Below are 18255 nucleotides of genomic sequence, written 5' to 3'. Positions count from 1 at the left end.
AGATCTACGAGAGAATAACTTCCCCTTTGTAGCGGGTCGAGCGACCGTGCCGAGGGGGTTGCTTATGCCCCCCCCCCCCCCCCAGGTTCACGATTTAAAGTTACACGTACGCAACGAACGTATGTACGGATAATCCGATCGCGGGGGCCATTGTCGCAGATCTGCTCGACGCCCACCGTTGCTCCGTGTAAACTTTACGAGGCTTTCCCTCGTGACCCCCTCCGCCCCTCCGTGCTTCTCTCCTCTTGTTACTTTTTAATCGACGACCCCGGTAACCACGGGTTAACGTACGAGATCCGATCGTAATCCTTTTACTTCCGCGGACTTGAGCCGAGCTGATTCGCGATACGTCGCTTCTACGCGCGCCCTCATCGCGTGAAATTAAGCGCGAGTATCGGCGAAGCTACGGTTCGAAATCACTAGAGACAGTTGATATTTTAAACATGGAAATCAGAGATTCTATTACATTTAGGGAAACTCTGTGTGTTTCGGAGGAACGAAGCGAATAGGGATGAACTCCTATATTTGGAGCCACAAAAATTGCAAATTTGATTCTTATTGTGGCGGTGAGAGAACTCATGGATTTTTCTGGGTACGTATACAGTCGGTTCTATAAGTATCCGTATCCTCTATATGTAATGAAGAAATTTGTCTGATTTAAACGCTAGGCTTCAAGCTTCCAAATCAATTTTCCGTTAAAAATATGTACGTGAATGATCTTCACACACGTATATATTTACAAATGACAGATTTATTTGGGAACATGAAGCCTGTCATTCATATTGAACAAATTGCTTCAACAGTTATAGAGTACGAATACTTATGGGACCGACTGTAGACAGAATTTATTTGTAACTCTCGCTTCTCTAGCTTCTCATCCACCAAGGAATCGATACAACTCGAACACGATCAACCGTCGAATTTCGTCTTACAAAACAATTTTCAGTCTTCATCGCAGCTGCAACGATTTCCCTCTGGTTAATCGCGACTCGTTAAATACTCCCAAGGAGATCTCGTTGCCCCCTCGGATTCCCTCCCGTCCACCTCCTCCCCTCGCCTCGAATTACGATCGAGGTGGGTCGATTTCCAGGAATAAAGGCAAGACACCGTGTATCCTCCCGGCAGCCTTTTCCTAAGCAATCTTCCTAATCTGGAAGATGGACCGATAACGTCAGTCAATTGGCGATCGACTGACTCGGCTTGACTCCCCCTTTTCTCGACGGCGAAAGCGGGGAAGGGGACGCCCCTGGTCTCCTTTTGTGGGAAAAGAAAAAAAAAAGAATGTACCAAACAATCGGATAGCAGACGTCCCGTCCATTGTGCACGGTTAAATGACAGTGGGAGATCCTTCAGCTACCGCCACGATGCGGATCTCTCGGTGGCTTCGACTTCCTTTCTTCGAGCGTAATGAGATGTCCCTGAATGCGTCGAACTTGCACACAGCCCCGCCTCGTGAATCGGATTTTCCCCGATTTTTGGAGAGGGGAAGAGAAAAAAAATAGACGGATCGACGGAAAACGTGCAAACCCGGGGACGTTTTGTTGTTGTCGTCGTCGTGCAGCCGCTCCGCAGTTTCCAGCGTGCAGAGTCGAAAATTTGGGTCCAATAGCGTTTCACGTTTCCGCGGTTATTTAGGAGCCGAAATATTTGGGAACGGGCGTTGTGCACGGGGAAAAATCGACGGTCTTAATTCGAAGCCTGGCTGCGTTCAGCTTCGTTGATAGAACCGCGGCTTTTGGAATTATTGCGTGGATGGTATTCGTCGATGTTTCGCAAATCCGTTGAGAGACGGCGGGACATTGTTTTTGGGGGCTTTTTTTATTGGTCATCGGCGCGCTCTGAGGATTTTGGTGCTGCGCACTGTGCTTGCTCGTTCCGAATCTAGGGTGATGTTAAATTATTTGTTACGCTTACGAATGAAGTTGGATTCCTGAAGCAGGATATTGAAAATAGGATAAGTAGTCTAAGTTTCCGTGGATTACGAATTTTCTACGATAGGTTTAATGTTAACGTACTTATACCACTTTTATAACCAGTGGCTCGTACGTCGATGTTTTCCTCAAAAATCATTACAATGGTAGATATAACTGCTCATTGATTCTTGATGTTTTTACAATAAATTAATGACAAATAAAGACGTGTATCTATCTCGAATATCAAAGTCTCGAGTAGGAGAGAATTTCAGGTATACATTTTATAAATATTGTTTGTTTCGATTTCGTTTCTTTTGGAACTCGAAGTGTCGATTAAATGATTTTCGGCGAGATAAAGGCGACCCGATGAAGCTTAGCATTCGTGGCTATAGAATGTTAAGAATGCATCTCGAGTTGCTAGTAGATACCAAAAAAAAGGCCTCGAGTGCAAAGGGCTAAAAGTCACTTACTAAGTACAAAGTAAACAGAGTGTCATCTTTTCGAATCCATTCACCATGCATCCGAAACCTCCATCTTCGGTGTCGTGAAATCATCCCCACGTCGAACCTCCTATAAAATTTAATACCAAGTCTATCAATAAAAACAATTTCACTAGGTCCACTTCATTCCTCCAAAAACATGCACGAGGTATCTGCCTCCCTTAATCAAATTTGAAAATATCATTCCAACCACGAAATTGAGTCTGACAGAGGCATATCCAGTCTCCTTCTGCATCGAACGAATCAATAAGAAAAGCTTCGCGTAAAAGAACAAGATAACGATCGCTTTTCCGTAATTTCGAGCGACTAGCAAAGCCGAGGAAACAACGGAAGAAGACCGGCTCGAAATGGAATTCGATGCCACGCATCGTTGCACGCCGAATTGAAGGGCGAAGTGGTCCCCGATCGCGAGCAGGTGTATTTCCGTCGAGGCAGACGCGCGCGAGCCGAGAAAGAAATCCAGGATAAGCCGTATTTAGGAAATGGGAGGGGACGAGGTTCCTCTTCCTCCTTCCAGCGGTCGGTAGCTTCCCATCGGGAATCGCGCGTGTGTCCGTCTTTTTGTGCGTCGACGGTTTTTCCGAGGATTCTTTCCGGATTCCCGGGCCGAAATTAAGCTCTCGTCTCCTTCGGGATCCTCTTACGACATTATCGAATCCGATGGCTGTCCTGCGAGCCGTTGTCCCGCGGACCTTTGCCCTCGCGTTGCCTCGCGCTTTGTCGAAATGACCGGGAATCGATGGATCTTTGAATCTTTGGAACTCGCGAGAGTTCATTTCGCCGCGGAAACGTTCCGATTCGGGGTGGATTTCTTGGGGTCGAGGTTAATCTATCGATTGAGATATTGGATGTATTATGGGAGGGCGGGGATGGAAGGGCACGGGGGGAGATGATGGAGGCTGTACGGAAGAGAGGAATGGTTTTTTGAACTTATCTTTACTGAATTGGCAATTTAGAGAAGCATTTTATTCACAAAATTTGATCGAAATGATCTTTGTTTATATGATATACTTATATATTATTTGGAGGTTGCATTGAAAGCCCCAGTTTTTTCCGTGTTTTTTTGACATTTATTTCGATAGTAAAGTGTATAAAAGTATCAATCGAAATATTTGCCCTTAAATGCTACTACTTTTTCCCGCTTTTCTGGCAAAAGTTGAATTCCGTGACGAAAGAACGGTTTATCTTTCGAGCTTATCCGTTCAGCAACCCAATTTCAAACTTCTTCGTAATTACGGAAATGTGTGTCTTCCAAACCCACTTGTTAAGAGGATCCTTTATGATAAATATACGAAACATATACAATATAAAAAGCACACACTTTTATACGTCAGCTTAATCACAAATGAGCCGTTCACTGCGCAAATAGATTAACTCTTAGAAGTCTGATTTTCTGAATTAAATTTGAAAGAAATATCAATGTATTTATTATTTGAACAATTTTAAAAAATGACATTTATTTGTTTATCTTTTGTTCAAAACCAATTGCAAGTGTACAATTCTATTTTAAAATCTGGTATCAAATTTGAAACTTAAGGCATTCAGGGTTAACTCCACCAGCCATATAAAAATTGTAACATTACTGACGATTATTTTTTCTGCTATTCTTTCTTATTAATTTTATTTTATCGTTGGACGAAAGCTACATCTGTATTTATACATTCTACAATGTTTATTTGAATATATATGAACCCATAATTATGAAATTGGTCTTAAGTCAACAAAAAAAAAAAAATGAATTTATCAATTATATCACACCACATTATTTTAGAAATGCATAACTTAGTCCATTTTCATAATTACGGGTACATATTATAAAGGGAAGTTTAAAAGTCAATGTACATTATTTCATCGCATTTCTCCACTTTTCGTTTTACGGAGTTAATCGATTCGTGCAACGAACGGCTCACCAAACAGAATCGTGTGCCTTCCTGTACCCGCTACAAATGACATCGATTCGCTCGTTCTACTCGTTCAAAACTATTCCTACCGATCGAGAAAACGGTGGATGAACCCCGATGGAGTCAATTCGGTAATCAATTATCTTCCGAATGAAAAACATAGCGTTCACGGCAACACCCTCGTTGCACAGGGAGCTTTCCTCGCGGAAAATTCGACGGACCGTCGCGTCGGCTGGATGGATCCCGCCACCTCGGCGTACACAAATGCGGGATTCTTCTCGAGTAGGCGGCACACGTCAGGGCCGTAAGGTGTCACCGCGTGAAGAAGAGGGAAATGCGCGACGGGGGTGTCGCGCGAACGGGAGGGTGGAAGAGAAGGGAGACGGGAATTTATCCACGAACGTCGCCTCCTCGCAACCCGCGATTTATTTGCCCTGGCTAAAAGCTTGAGAGCCGTCGTGTATTCCGCGCTGGGAATACCAACCGGCGGTGTATTCTGTATTCGTGTTGTCGTATTCTCATCCATCAATTCCACGTATCGCGAAAGAGCGTTGCGCGAAGGAGACGACGAGTAGGGATTGGTAGAGAGGGGAATCGGGGCTGCGAGGGAGGGGGAGTCGAAGATTTTTTTTTTTCACGTCATTGTTGCCTTCGTTGTCGTCGTCGTCGCCATTCGTCTGGTTTACTTGCGTCGACATTGTGTTTCCCGCGACGCAAGCACGGCCCCCTTTCTTCGGCCGCCGTGCCGCGAAAATAGGTGAACTTGCCTCCGTTTCTTGCCTCCGCCACCCTCGCCGTCGAAACGCGACGTCGGGGAAAATGGAACCGATGAGGGATAACGGGAGTTTGTTGTCGTCAACCGCGCTTGTTAATGCGAGATACGCGTCGCAGGGATCCGCGGACTCGAGATGAACCTCCAGCTGATCACCTCTGGTACGATTCAAAGAAATTGGATTCAAAGAAACTTGCTGGGACCTCGATTATTGTGGGGAAAGCGGGACTGAAAATTCCAACGAGATGGAGAAAGTATATCCGAACGGTGTAGGATGTCGTCCTGAGTTACGGAGTCTTGGCGCATGGTTCCTTTGATGTTTTGGATACGTTGCAATGGTAATGTAACCCTTTGCACTCGAGGCATTTTTTTCTGGTATCCATCAGCAACTCGGGATGCTTTTTTAACATTCTATCGCCGCGAGTGCTAAGCTTAGATTGACTTCGATGGTCTCTGATTCGAGATTTGAAAATCAGGTCACCCTTACACCATCGACAATCATTGTCACTACGAGTTCCAATCAAATTGAACTTAACTTGCTAGTTGATTTACTGCGTCAAACCTAACGACGACCAAGAGTCACCACTCGAATTATTGCATCACGTCAAAATATGACTGAGAGTCAGCTTTCGAGCGCAAGGGGTTAACGTTTTCCATGATGAGGATAAGTTACGCGGGGATGCTCTAATTGTAGAGTAAACAACACGCGCTTACGAGCCTACTTCAAACCTTCCACTTCGAACAGAACTACAGTCACCACAAAACCTTTACCGGTACAATTCCAACCCCCTCGTCATCCAAATTCACTGATCTTCCTCTCATCCCGAAAAGAAATGCCTGCTCCGCCCACCCCTTTAGTCCGCCATAACGAAATCCTCAAAAACCACCGGGCATTATGCGCAACTCTCCTTGCAGAATTAATTGGAGAGGTACCAGGGACCAGCGGCGGTTCTCTTCCGGTAGATCGACCTTCTCTAACGATACCAACTACCCCGCGTCCCGCTGAGTAAAACACGTAAACATTTGTCGGTGGCGACGGGACACCGGGCAGACCTTTTGTAGGTGCAAATTCGCATGTAAGTAGGTGATGGAACGATCCTGGCGGATCCCCTGGGGGGAGGAGGCTGCCGTGGATGCTTTTAAAGGGCTTAGCGCGAGCATTAGCCTGGGCATTAGCCCTACGGTTCGGTTTTGTTCCAGCGTGATGCCTATGCGCCGCTGGTTCCCGGATTTGTCGCTCGACTGTTATTAATTATTTGCGGCCTGGCCGGGGCCACGAGCCCCTGAACACCTGTAGGCCACGAGCAGGCCGATTATTGTGCCGTTGTCGAACAACGGCTCGGCCAGTCCGACGAACAATGGGGTGATTTTGTGCAAACACCGTGGGCACGGCTGGTCTTTCAATCTGGTTACATTGCGTCAATCTGCCCCTGTCCGAAAGATCGCCGATGATGACGATCGGAGCCGCGAGTACGCTCTGATCGATGACGGGGGAACATTTTCGGGGATGATTTTGCAGTCTGGCTTTGCTCATCTATTAGTGGGACCGGAAAGTAATGTCGATTATTTTACATTAAATTCAAACGAGTAATATGTTTTTACTTTTTGTCAATTATGTAACCGTCCTCGTTATCAACAGACCCTTTTGCTATATAACGTGAACATTTTTGATATCTGATATATAAAAATTAATTGGTACACAGCGAGCTGATAAACAATAAGCGAGTATCGACATTCGCAGAAACGACATCACTTTCTGTTCCCCCTAATATTTTGCTGCAAAACAGTTTTGTGTATAATGTAGCGAGAGCAATTTTGGTTGTTCTAATCAAGGAAATATTGATATAATTTATACGATAAGTGGTGAAGAAAGTCTCTTTGCTAAAGATGAAATAGAGAAGCCCTGTTTATGCACTTTATATTTTCGTTTTCTTGAGCAGGTAGCATGATATTGTTAACAGTTCTCGAATGAATTCGAGCGCAGCAATTAAAAAGTCGAATACAGTAATTGTAGGGCCAAGGGCATTTTGCTTAGATTCTCTAGTTGTAACGAGCGATTTGTACGGCAATTACGTTTCATGACTTTCGGAACCTGCCATGGCAGGTGTAAAAATAATTTGTCGCCCGTTACATACCTGGATATAATATAAAACCTACCCTAGTCCAACTAGATTTTTCTAAAATCTACCACTTGGTGCCATATCGGGTTGCATTTCCTGGAAACTTTGTCTTTGAATCGGAAACACCTTTGTTGACGTGTCGTATTTAGCTTGATAATTTTAATTAATATCGCCATGACGCACGAAACAGGAGAAGAATTTCATCACGCCTCTCTGTGGGATATGGAGCCACAAGCTGGCGTCATGGTACGGGCGGCGATCGAGAGGAACGAGGGATCAGAAATAGCATTTTAAGTAGAAAAACAAACGCAAAGAAGTGGCAGGGTTAGAAGAGTATTCGTTGCCATTCATAACGACAATGGATGATGATACACGATATCCCAACAAGATAACGTTCAAAGTGCTGCTACTGCTACAAAAGATGGTTCGACGGCTACCCAATAAAACTTTTGGAGCGAGCAAAGGATCTTAATCAACTCCAATAAATTTATAAGAATTAAACTCCAAGCAGTCAGAAGTCACCGTCTGAACAGAAACCGAAAATGCCAGATCCCCCAGAAGAGGCCATGAAGACCAACTCCTGAGGAAGCATCGCCTCGCACGAAACTTGGAAACCGCTCGTTCTTATTAAACTGTTAGCAGCTAAATTACTCGCTGGAAGACTCACTGGAAGACTCGCAAGAGGTGGAAACAAGCGAGCCACCGGTCGGCGATAGACCAAAAGCGACGACCCGCTGCGCGTCGGACAATTCTCACCAGCCTTTTGGACGGGCAAAGTTTTACCGGTGGCCGTCCATTGTCGCCATTGTGTTTATCTTTTGCGACACCTGCCCCTTCCGCAAAACAGAAAGACAATGCTGAAAGGCAAGGGCGTGCCCCGGCGATCGTCGATTCCAGGATCAGCTGCGAGCGGACGGAGCCGGTGTCCCCGGCCGCCATTCTTCGAATCGTCGGGCACAACGGGGATAATAAAATTTCCTTCGTTTCCCTTAAACAGAGAACTCCCCCGCCCCGTTCTTCGACCCTGGCGATTCCCTGCGATCAGCCGGACCTGCTGCAAATGCTGGTGGCCGTCTTTTGTGTCCGCGCAGGCTCGCGTTTACGATCCAGGTTCATCACCGCAAAACAGCGGGGTACGTTCGAGACAATCGTTCGGGATGACACGGTTGTTCCTTTGAAAGGTCGACACCTCGCCAGGTGACAGGAACGACGGAAACTTCGGTGACGGATTCGGGCTTGGACTGTTTTCCGACCATCTGAGCGCTCTGCTACGAAGTTGAAGGTTGACTGTCGCTGGACATTTCGATAGATTTTTTTTTTTAGAGGGAGGAAATTATGTTAGTGTTGGATATTTATATTCTAATAAATAAATAGACGATACAGTAAATTTCCTCTGCGTATTGATTAGGTGTACAAATAAGTGCCCTTTTATCATATACTCGATGTTTATTCATAAGAAAAAGGAATACACGTTATGTTTCAAAGTAATCGCCATTACTTTCTACACACTTCTTCCACTTTTCGGGTAGTTGGCGGATTTCGTTTCTATAAAAAAATGGTGGATTCAATAAACTCATTAATGCTTTTCTCGACCTCTTCGAAAGATTTGAAATGAGAATCAACTAAGTGGCGTTGTAGCGACTGAAAAAGATGGTAATCTGAGGGGGGCCATATCTGGAGAACGCGCCGCAGAATGAGAATCATTTTTGTAACCTCAGCAGTATTTTTCTTCAACTCAAATGCAAAAAGAATACAATGTTTAATGTGCTCTTTCTGAAACGTCATGGTGCGAAGTATTGTTTTTTGAGGTTATATACCAATTAGGTTAAAGTTAAGACACCGATCGACGGGAACAAAATTTCAATTTGAAACGTAATTACAGCTGAATATATGTAAAGGCACCAAACTTATTTCTACATCTAATATTATGAATAAAACAAAAGAAGATAAGTATAGGTACAAAGTTGTGTGGTTGCGAGTGACACTGTCAGCTAATAATAAATAATAAATACGCAGTGGAAAATGACTCTGTTGTCTATTTATTTATTTGAACATAAATATCCAACAGTTAGAGATGGTTCTTTGATGTACCCTATAGGCAACACTGGGAGTAACTCCAATTTAATTTAGACTATTTACTTCTTCGTATTACTTTCAACGGTTACTTCCATGTATCAAACTTGAATAATTAATTCAAACCAACACTTGCTAATTCTTTATATCATACAGGGAATATTAATCACGTTGTATGACAATTTTATCAAAGTGTTAGAGAGCTATCTCAAGTATTATTCATGTCATGAACTCATGTTTCATGTTGTCTTCTAGAATCACAGTCTTTAATCTATTACATCATTTTCCGATATTTGTTATTCAAACGCCCGGGCAACTTATTGTTGGCACCCAACAGGTTTATGAAATTTGAATACATATTTCAAGCCTCCATTTCAAACTTGCCAGGCTAATATACATATTCACGAGCGTGTTTCTCTATTTGCTGCGAGCGTCTTTCGACAAATCAACACGCTATCAGTATCTCTACAGGGTTTTCGAGATTGTTAGAACCTTTCTCTATTCATCGATTCATTACTGCTCGTGTAACTGGAATCTTTAAAAATCGTTACCGGTTTCCGATGACATTCTAAATCTGAAGAAGGCCAAGTATTCGCATTCAGTATTTAAGATTTAGGTCCTGTGTACTGGATTATACGCTTCGGTCTATAATTCATTGACACTTCGTAAACGTAGAATGAGAACGACGAGACGCTATAAAAGAACGTATATTATTAAATTGAACTAACATTTATTAATCCTTACATTGTACAGGAAATATAAATCAAATTCCGCGCTAAGGATTTTATCGGAGAGCCAGCCAACAATCTTAAATTTTCTTTTCATGAATGTGTTTCATGGTGCTCTTTTAATTCATTTTTAGAGTACTTATAGACCAATTAGCTTCCAACATTCCGTTTAGAAGTTTTATAATAGAAGTCCTTTAATTTTAGACAAGTTTATCTTGGACATTGGTTTGTTTATCTCGGTGCATTATCGATTTTACATTATATTAACTCTTTGTAGTCCGAATTATTCTGATTTCAGTACAATTTTATCGCACCTCACTCGACATAGGATCGCAAGGGGATAACGAGTATAAACGTAAAAAGTTTTGTAAATATCAACGATAAAGTACCAAAAATACCTAACAAATTCCTTCGATATTCAAGCAACCGGAAACAATTCCTCCAACATTTAGAAACATAATTCTTCCCACTTTTAGGGAGACAATTCAACCCACTTCTACTCGCCGCTATCACAAATCCCCCGCCAGCGACGAATTACATTCTCGAAGCGGCTGCAGGGCCCATTAATAAGAGGGATCTCTGCTTCTCCAGCGATCCGACATGTTCAATTTCACTCGACGTCAGACAGGCTGGAGAGGCTGCGGTCTGTCCTGATTTGCCCCGAAAGTTATTATCGCCTCTCATCATATCGGCGTGTACAGCGTGAGATTTACACTTAGGGCGTTATTCAATGTTCAGGGGATCCTCGAAAAGGGGAGAGAGCCGCGCGGGGTAGACGACCCCTGGTGCTCGAGGGTGGTGGACGGAGCCCCTTCGCGAAACAAAACATATTGTCCGAATTTAATTGTGGATGGGGTGCATTAGATATTCATACGTTACATGTTCCACGACGCGTACAACAATATCGACGCACCCTGGTCCGTGCACGGGGAGTCAGCACGTGCTTCGCCGCCGAGGGGAAATAAATCTTCCGAGCGATAAACAGTGCGACTGCTCCGGCATCATCAACGCGAGAATATTTATTCTTTTCGTGAAAGGCACCAGCGGTTGACCATCTAAGAAATCAGGTAGCAAAAATGTTTTTTTTTGTATTCGTAATTACTTTGAAACGGTTACGAAACCACGGCAACCTTGTATAAACATAATCTTGTAGTAGATCTTCTAGTAGATCCTGGTTTTGTAGGATGATGAGCAGTTGAAGATTCTTTTAATACAGGTTCTTAGTGTCAGTCTTTTGTCATTCTTCCATGGCTAAACTTTTCTGAAACAGTACCTATTAGATGACATATTTACTTGGTAGCCTATACATATCAATCATTTCGTTATTTCGACTTGTTGGATAGTTATTTAAGGATTTTGATGTAGTTTATATTATACGTATTAACTCACAATATGTAATTGCTTAACGTGTTTAATTCTATGAGCGTATGACTCGGAGATCAGAACACGAATGGACAACACAAGACCTCGAAGTCGTTAAGTTTATAATATACATAATAGATGTCGCGATTAGTAAATGGTTCCTACACGACTCAACTGTGTACATCATTTCTCTCTACTCAAATCGCTACCTTCGGAAACCTTAACTCGATTTTCCCTGCAAATTGCACACGAAAATTGTCCCTCGCGGTATCTTCAATCCCTGAAAGCAGTCTCGACCAGAATCCGAGACGAGGTCGCAACTTCGTCTGAAATCAGAAAATAAAACGACAGGATCCTCTCCCGCATCTGTCCCGCGCATTGTGCGAGTAATAAGCGCGTTGAAATTTGCTCAACGTCCACGCACGCTTCGCCGCGCAATTATTCCCACGTGCGAACGATTCAATGGCCGTCGCTAATGCGGCTCCTAACAGCGTCGCGCAACAATTTTCCGCGAGAATTACACGCAAATTGCGTTTTTACGCCGCGACGTGAACGGAGGGCCGAGCGAGCAAGCGTGCACGAGCTGTGCACGCCTGACACAAAGCGCGTATTGGCTAACTCGGTGCGTCGCGGATCCGCAACTCATCGCGTTTAATGCGTCGAAATCCGTCGCGCGGCGATTCGTTCTAAATCGGGGGTCGAGAGACTTTTTCTTGCGGGGGCGAACGATAAAAAAAACAGCATAATGGAGCTGGGCAACGATTTTGCAGAGTTTTCCATCTGTTCGCTTCCGAAAGCCTCAAATTTTCTCGGTTTGGGTTGCTTGAGCGTGTGATCAGTAAAAGTTATCATCTTGGAGTTTTCGATTTTTTAATGAACCAGTGGTTAACAATTGTGCCGAGTTTTCCATCTGTTCGCTTCGGAAAGCCTCAAATTTTCTCGGTTTGGGTTGCTAAAGCGTCTGATCAGTGAAACTTATCATTCTTGAGTTCTTGATTTTTTGGAGAACTACTTTCGTGGTATACCTTCAGTAAAACGGACTAGTACGCATGGCGCATTGTGTCCACAACACACTGAGAATAACTGTGTTTAAAAAGAGATTGCAAAATTTCGTTAAAGTGTACATCCATTTGCAAATGAAACAGCTGGACTCGTAACGAAACTTTCATAATCTACCATGCTTTACAGATGTACACTTTCTAATCAAACATTTCCAAACCATTGCTAATTCCAGTTAAATTTCGAGTTTCGCTAATTTGTTCTCTCTGCTTTCCACTTTCTGCGTTCATTCGAAGTGGCCATTCTCGAAGGGTTGAAAATCAACCATACCTTGCAAGTAAAACCTCCAGTTTCCAATCTGGATGACCGTGCAAATCGTCGAATACGCCGCATAGATCGATCCGCGTGGAAAACGAGCGGAGTTGCGGCGAAATTATCAGATCAGCGACGGAGGGGGTCACCGGAACGCGGTCAACCCCCTTTGACGCAGCGCCCCTCATTGGCACTTGAGAATAAACAAGAGGCGATCGATGGACGAAAGAGGGTGGAATCGAGTGTCTATAGAGAAAACGAACGCTCTATAAATTCTTTTGTAATCGCCGCCACTTCGCGTTCGCCGTCGAAACCTTTTCAGCGGTACGTGGAATCGATGAAAATCGGTTGGTCATACTCGCTCCCGCTTTGGACTCGATCATTCGGGGTTCGGACTGAAATTGGCGTTTTCGGGAATACTGGGGTGACTGTCCGAGTAACTCTTTCACTCTTCATAGACGTATTCTGAAACGGAGGGTTGGAATTAAGCAAATGGAGCACATTTGGTGTTGTACGCAACTTGGAAGTATTTACTGCTATTATCTGTCTCACTTAAGCACGCGTTGAGAAATACTGCATCAGTTTTCTAGAGTAATCCGTAATAATATTAGAGACGCGAAAGTAATTTCGTCTGTCTGTTACCTTTTCACGTGTCACCTTTTAGCTGCAATAAGGACGCATGCTACATTTTATTTTGATAAAAATAAGGTTTCGGTTCGAGATCTCAATATAGTAAATAAAGAATCAGAAATATCGATTGAAGCATCTGTGTTACGGAAAACAACAGACAGTCACTGACTGGTTCGCGAAGATGTTCACGTGGTTGAACTGTCAGTCGAACGCAAACGACATCGAATAAAAAGTATTTCACGAGGGTGAAACCGCGGAGCGTAGCTAGATCTTTATTGTGAAGAACTGTAGTGACGTTGTTTTTTTCTGTATCTAGAAACTTCAAATTTAACATGTAGATATGTAATATAGAATAAGAATTCCAAGCGGGAGAAACCACGGGGCACAGCTGGTAAAAAGTATACATAGACGGTTCTGTCTAATCACGCGCAACTAATTAAAATGCACAGAACGAGGAAGTAAGCTACTCGGTCAGCCAAATCCGCCCCAGAAATCCTCCGCGATCGCGCTGCCCAGTACCTCCAGATCGACCTAAACAAGAATAATAATCCCTCTGACTGGAGCAGGAACATCCAATCGCGTTCTCCGCCAACTTAGGAATCCTGCCCTCGATTCCATCGCTCTTGTCACGCGTGGCGAACGCGTTTCTTCGAATCAGCGCATCTCGTGGGCCACCTAACCGGGTGTGTGGGTCTCCATAGACCCCCCATCCTGTCGCTCGAAAGAGCAACACGCTACTAGCTACCATTTTGTTGAGTGAACTGGGTAGTAGTCGTATAATGTCCTCCTTTGCCAGTGGAAGCGAGACAAACGACCATCGGAAAGAGGGTCTTGGTGGGACAGGGGAGGCAGGTGGATGCCAGTGAGTGGTATCGAAGAGAGAAGTCACTTTCTTATTTCCATTCTTAGCAGCGTTCTTTCGAATCTCGACTGGGCAATACCAACGGCCACCATCTCGCAGCATCCCACCTTCTTCCACGACGAGTCCCCACTACGCATGGGCTGGATCGGTTGGCACCCGTGGTCGACGGTGGAGGTGGCAGTGGTGGCGGTAGCTCTACCTGGCTCTAGTTCGCCCACCTTCCTCCTCGTTTCGCCTCTCTTCGACACCTTGGCCGATCTCGTTCTCTCTCTCTCTCTCTCTTTTGAAACCACGACCCACCCCCGGCGTGTATCCGCTCGGTGCAACGACGCGACGCGGTGTATTACGTGGACGCAAACAGGTCTCCATTATCGTCGAGAATCGGAAATTATTGCCGGGAAATTCTGCTCTCCGCAGATCTGCTGCTGTGTCTCCAAGACAGCGATTTTTCGGAGTCGCTGGAACGGATACGGTCAATTTGTTTATTCACGGGTCGATCGTTGAATTCTTGTTTGGGTATCCATTTTGGACTTGATTTAAATTTCGACCCTGGTTTTTGAGTCTTATTGGTAGAAAGAAGTGAGTAAGAAGTAAGAAATCTATGCTAAGGTTAAAGTAAGTGGAAGCTAAATGGAGTAAGTTTAAATTTTGATACAATTTTGGTTAAGTTCGATTGTTTAAGGATGTTTAATCTAGTATTGATAGTATTTTAATGATGGAAGTACCAAGTAGTCTGGGCCAGTTTGACTGACCATCTAGCATTTGTGCTTTTATTTTTTAACCTCATCGTCTTTGCGGATACTATTTAAATTTAATTTCCATAATACCTCATCTCCACAATTATTTAGTTCCTTAGTAAAAAGGATCTGTCATCTACACATGCGAGCAATGCGATGATTAATGTGTTGAGCGAGACTAAGAATCAAATGCCTTCTATTCTTTCTGTGACTACCTTAGTATTTGCGTGTACTTGACCTGGGACTCGTGCGTTAAGAGAGGGTCGTAATAGGATGCCTGTGAGACAAGACCGTCATTAGCTAACAGGTGGTGCAGTTTATGGCTGTCGATTAGTAGCAACACAGGGGGTGCCAAACATCTTAGTTAACAGGCTTAGGTCAACAGTGATAATAAACCAAGTAATCCTCCCTAAGAATTTCCATCTTTCTATGAATATCTTTCCTAATACTCGAGTCAGCTACATCTCGCGCCACCTGACAACACCTCAATCGATAAAGGAACAAACGATATTCCGATAAAGTCTCGTTATCCCCTCCTATAATACCGTAAGACATTTCTCTTCCTGAAAAAGAAACCAGATCACAGAAGGGGACCGACTGGTCGAAGAACCGCTCTCGTCGATACTCACACCTTTGTCCGCCGAAAATGTAACGGAAAAAGGAGCACCCGGATGGCCGATCGTCGGAAAGAAGATTCGCGTGGCGGTGGCCGCGAGTTCGCGGAAAGACGGGGCGAAACAAGGAGAAAAACGCGGGAGGGTGGTTGCTGACGCGAACTCGGAGGGAAAAACGACGCTGCGAGGGAGACGGCGCGATCCAACGAGAGTGGGGAGAACACGGGAAACGCGGGTCGTTCTCGTTATCGACGGCTTAGGGTGATCAACCAATGGGAGAGGCCAGCGATACCGCGTTTACCTCGTGGCCCCCGCCCATCCTGGTCGCTTATTGGACCGCGTACGCTTTTCCCGCTCGTGGATCCGTGGTGGGGTGAGCTGTGTGCTCTGCGCGCCGTGGATCGGGTTCTGGTGACGGGTCGTGCGTGCACACTCCCAAAACTATCGTCCGCGGTGGCGCATTGAACGTCGTTCACGTCGCGTTCGTCCTCGTGTTCCTCGAGAGTCCAGTTTCCATGCGATCCCACCGTAACGCTCGCTTCCCCTGTCGCTGACAATTAATCCTCGACAACCCCCGATCGGGAATGCCGTCGTTCGAACGGATGGTCACGCGTCGCGACGCGGACGTCTGATCGACACCGACGGAGAGGAGAAGCTACGAACTAGTGTGCCCGTGGAAAACACAGTGATCGAGACTCGAGTGGATGGCCTGATTTATGACAGTGCAGTGAATCCGCTGTTGTTGTTCGGTTTATCGTATTCGCGTTCCGTCTTGGACGCGCCGAGGGAACCTTTCAAACGTTCGAGACGACAGAGTGAGACGAGAGTCTCGACCACGGCAGCAAAATTGAGCTGGACTTGCACCAACGGGCCGCCGGCCACTTTATGAGGTGAGTTTTAGCGCCTTAAGTGGAACGGCTGATTTCGGAGCAGTGATACTTGACCGTTAACTACAGGTGTCCGTGTATGTGTGCTTAGGGTACGCGTTGGGTATCGAATCGATGTGCTTTTATCAAGTGTTGTGTGGTAATATGAAATCGAAGTAGTTGTTTGAAATTATCGAAGAGAGTTGTCGATTTTTAAACCCCATTTTACGTAACCTGTCACGAGTGAAGTTAAGGGTTGAAATTTGTAGACTCTTGTAATTTTATTTAGACGAGGATTTTTATCATGTTGCACTCTGGAAGTTTCTATAAGATCGTTTATGTAACAGGGAGAGTTCACGTTTTGGACTCAAAATACTATAAGCATCTGTTTCAAGGCGATCTTGTGCTCCAATGTTTAAACGTTACAAGTGTTCCGTTTGCTAAATTTCGAAATGTTTACAGTGCATAAGTTTGTTTCGTGTACCTAACCATTTCATAGCCTCTGAAATCCATTCGGAGCGTCTTTCAAATCGGAGCAGAGACCGAATTCTAAGGTGGGAAGTTCGTTGGTTAATTCAACACCGAGTATAATCCGAAATACCGTACGTTTTATATCGAATCCTTTACTATTATCGCTGTGCGACGCAAAACAATTACAGTATCCATTCAGATAACTGCTAATCGATATAACTGACAACTTTAGAGATATGTAAAATATCTATTAAAAGTACTAATTCGCTCGAATAATGTTTACAAAATAGCCTTTTACTATAACTCTTCGCTCTTTAAAGAATTGAAACAATAACGAAACAAACACGTAGCAATTCTACTCGAATGATACCTCAAAGTGACTCTAGATTGTCGAGAACCGACAAAATTTTAATCTCGCGCTTCGCTCCAATTCAAAACGGCCTGTTTACTTTGTCATTGAGAATGTGTACTTCCTATCGCGCCACAGTTCTCGTGTAAAGTTTTGATTACATCGTCGCTTAATACCCGACAATTCTCAGAATGTCGACCATTCAATCCGCGTTTGGTGATGTAAACACGGTTAGTTAGGTGCTTATCAACGCCGACGGTGACCCAGATGCTCCTTGTTTACGCTCCTTGTATATCAGCAACTTAAACGTGTTTTCTGTTCGCGATCGAAAGGATATTACATAGAGACTAGCTTATTTGCTCACCACTGCTCTATGATATTAACATTTATTCATGTTGCCTAACAGGTTGTATTGAAACTTGTGAAACACATATTCAATTCAGCCATAAGCTGAATATACTGTATTTTAATATGTCGTTACTGTACTGCTCTTAAGAAATGATGCATAAATGATAATATTATAGAACGCGGAATTATGTTGCCGTTTCATAAATGTAACCAATTGCATACCTCTCCTGGTTATTATTTATTTTCTCCGTTTCGTGGTTATTCTACAAGATTTAAGTATATGAGTTGCAAATACATGATTGTTTACTTTATAGCACCATTTTCATAATATATAGGTATATACTCTTTATATATACTTTTTTTATACAGCAATTTGTGTATTACGTATAGGAGCTGGCGCCATAAGGCAGAAACATTGCAAAATACGGTGCTTGATATAACTAGATCGAGTACGCGTAGGTTCTATTGTTTCACTTTGGAGCGACAGTTTTGTTTTGCGCTGTAACAGCTAGTACATTGTTCCAAGATGAATTGCGAGTTGATTAGAATTCAAGTCGACTCTTTTTCACGCGAAACAACCCTTCGGTCTCCGAGGACTCCTCTCAACGACCATTTCAGAGCCCTTTAGAGTCGTCGCTATTCTTTTCATCTGTAATACAAATACCAGATAACCATATACTACTTAATACTGACTGGTT

At 44.0% G+C, this 18255-nt stretch overlaps 1 protein-coding gene across 1 annotated transcript in view; it reads left to right on the top strand.

The window, feature by feature from the left end:
* The first annotated feature begins 15947 nt into the window (after positions 1–15947).
* LOC128886896 (transcription factor Sox-19b-like) overlaps positions 15948–18255 on the top strand; it is a 37361-nt gene continuing 35053 nt past the window's right edge. Inside the window, exon 1 of the mRNA XM_054142144.1 lies at positions 15948–16413. Coding sequence (XP_053998119.1) covers positions 16409–16413 — 5 coding nt within the window. The 5' untranslated portion in view covers positions 15948–16408. The remainder of the gene's footprint in view (positions 16414–18255) is intronic.

The sequence above is a fragment of the Hylaeus anthracinus genome, unplaced genomic scaffold, assembly GCF_026225885.1.
Source record: "Hylaeus anthracinus isolate JK02 unplaced genomic scaffold, UHH_iyHylAnth1.0_haploid 11985, whole genome shotgun sequence".
Lineage (NCBI taxonomy): Eukaryota > Metazoa > Arthropoda > Insecta > Hymenoptera > Colletidae > Hylaeus > Hylaeus anthracinus.
This window is presented reverse-complemented; position numbering and strand designations above follow the sequence as displayed.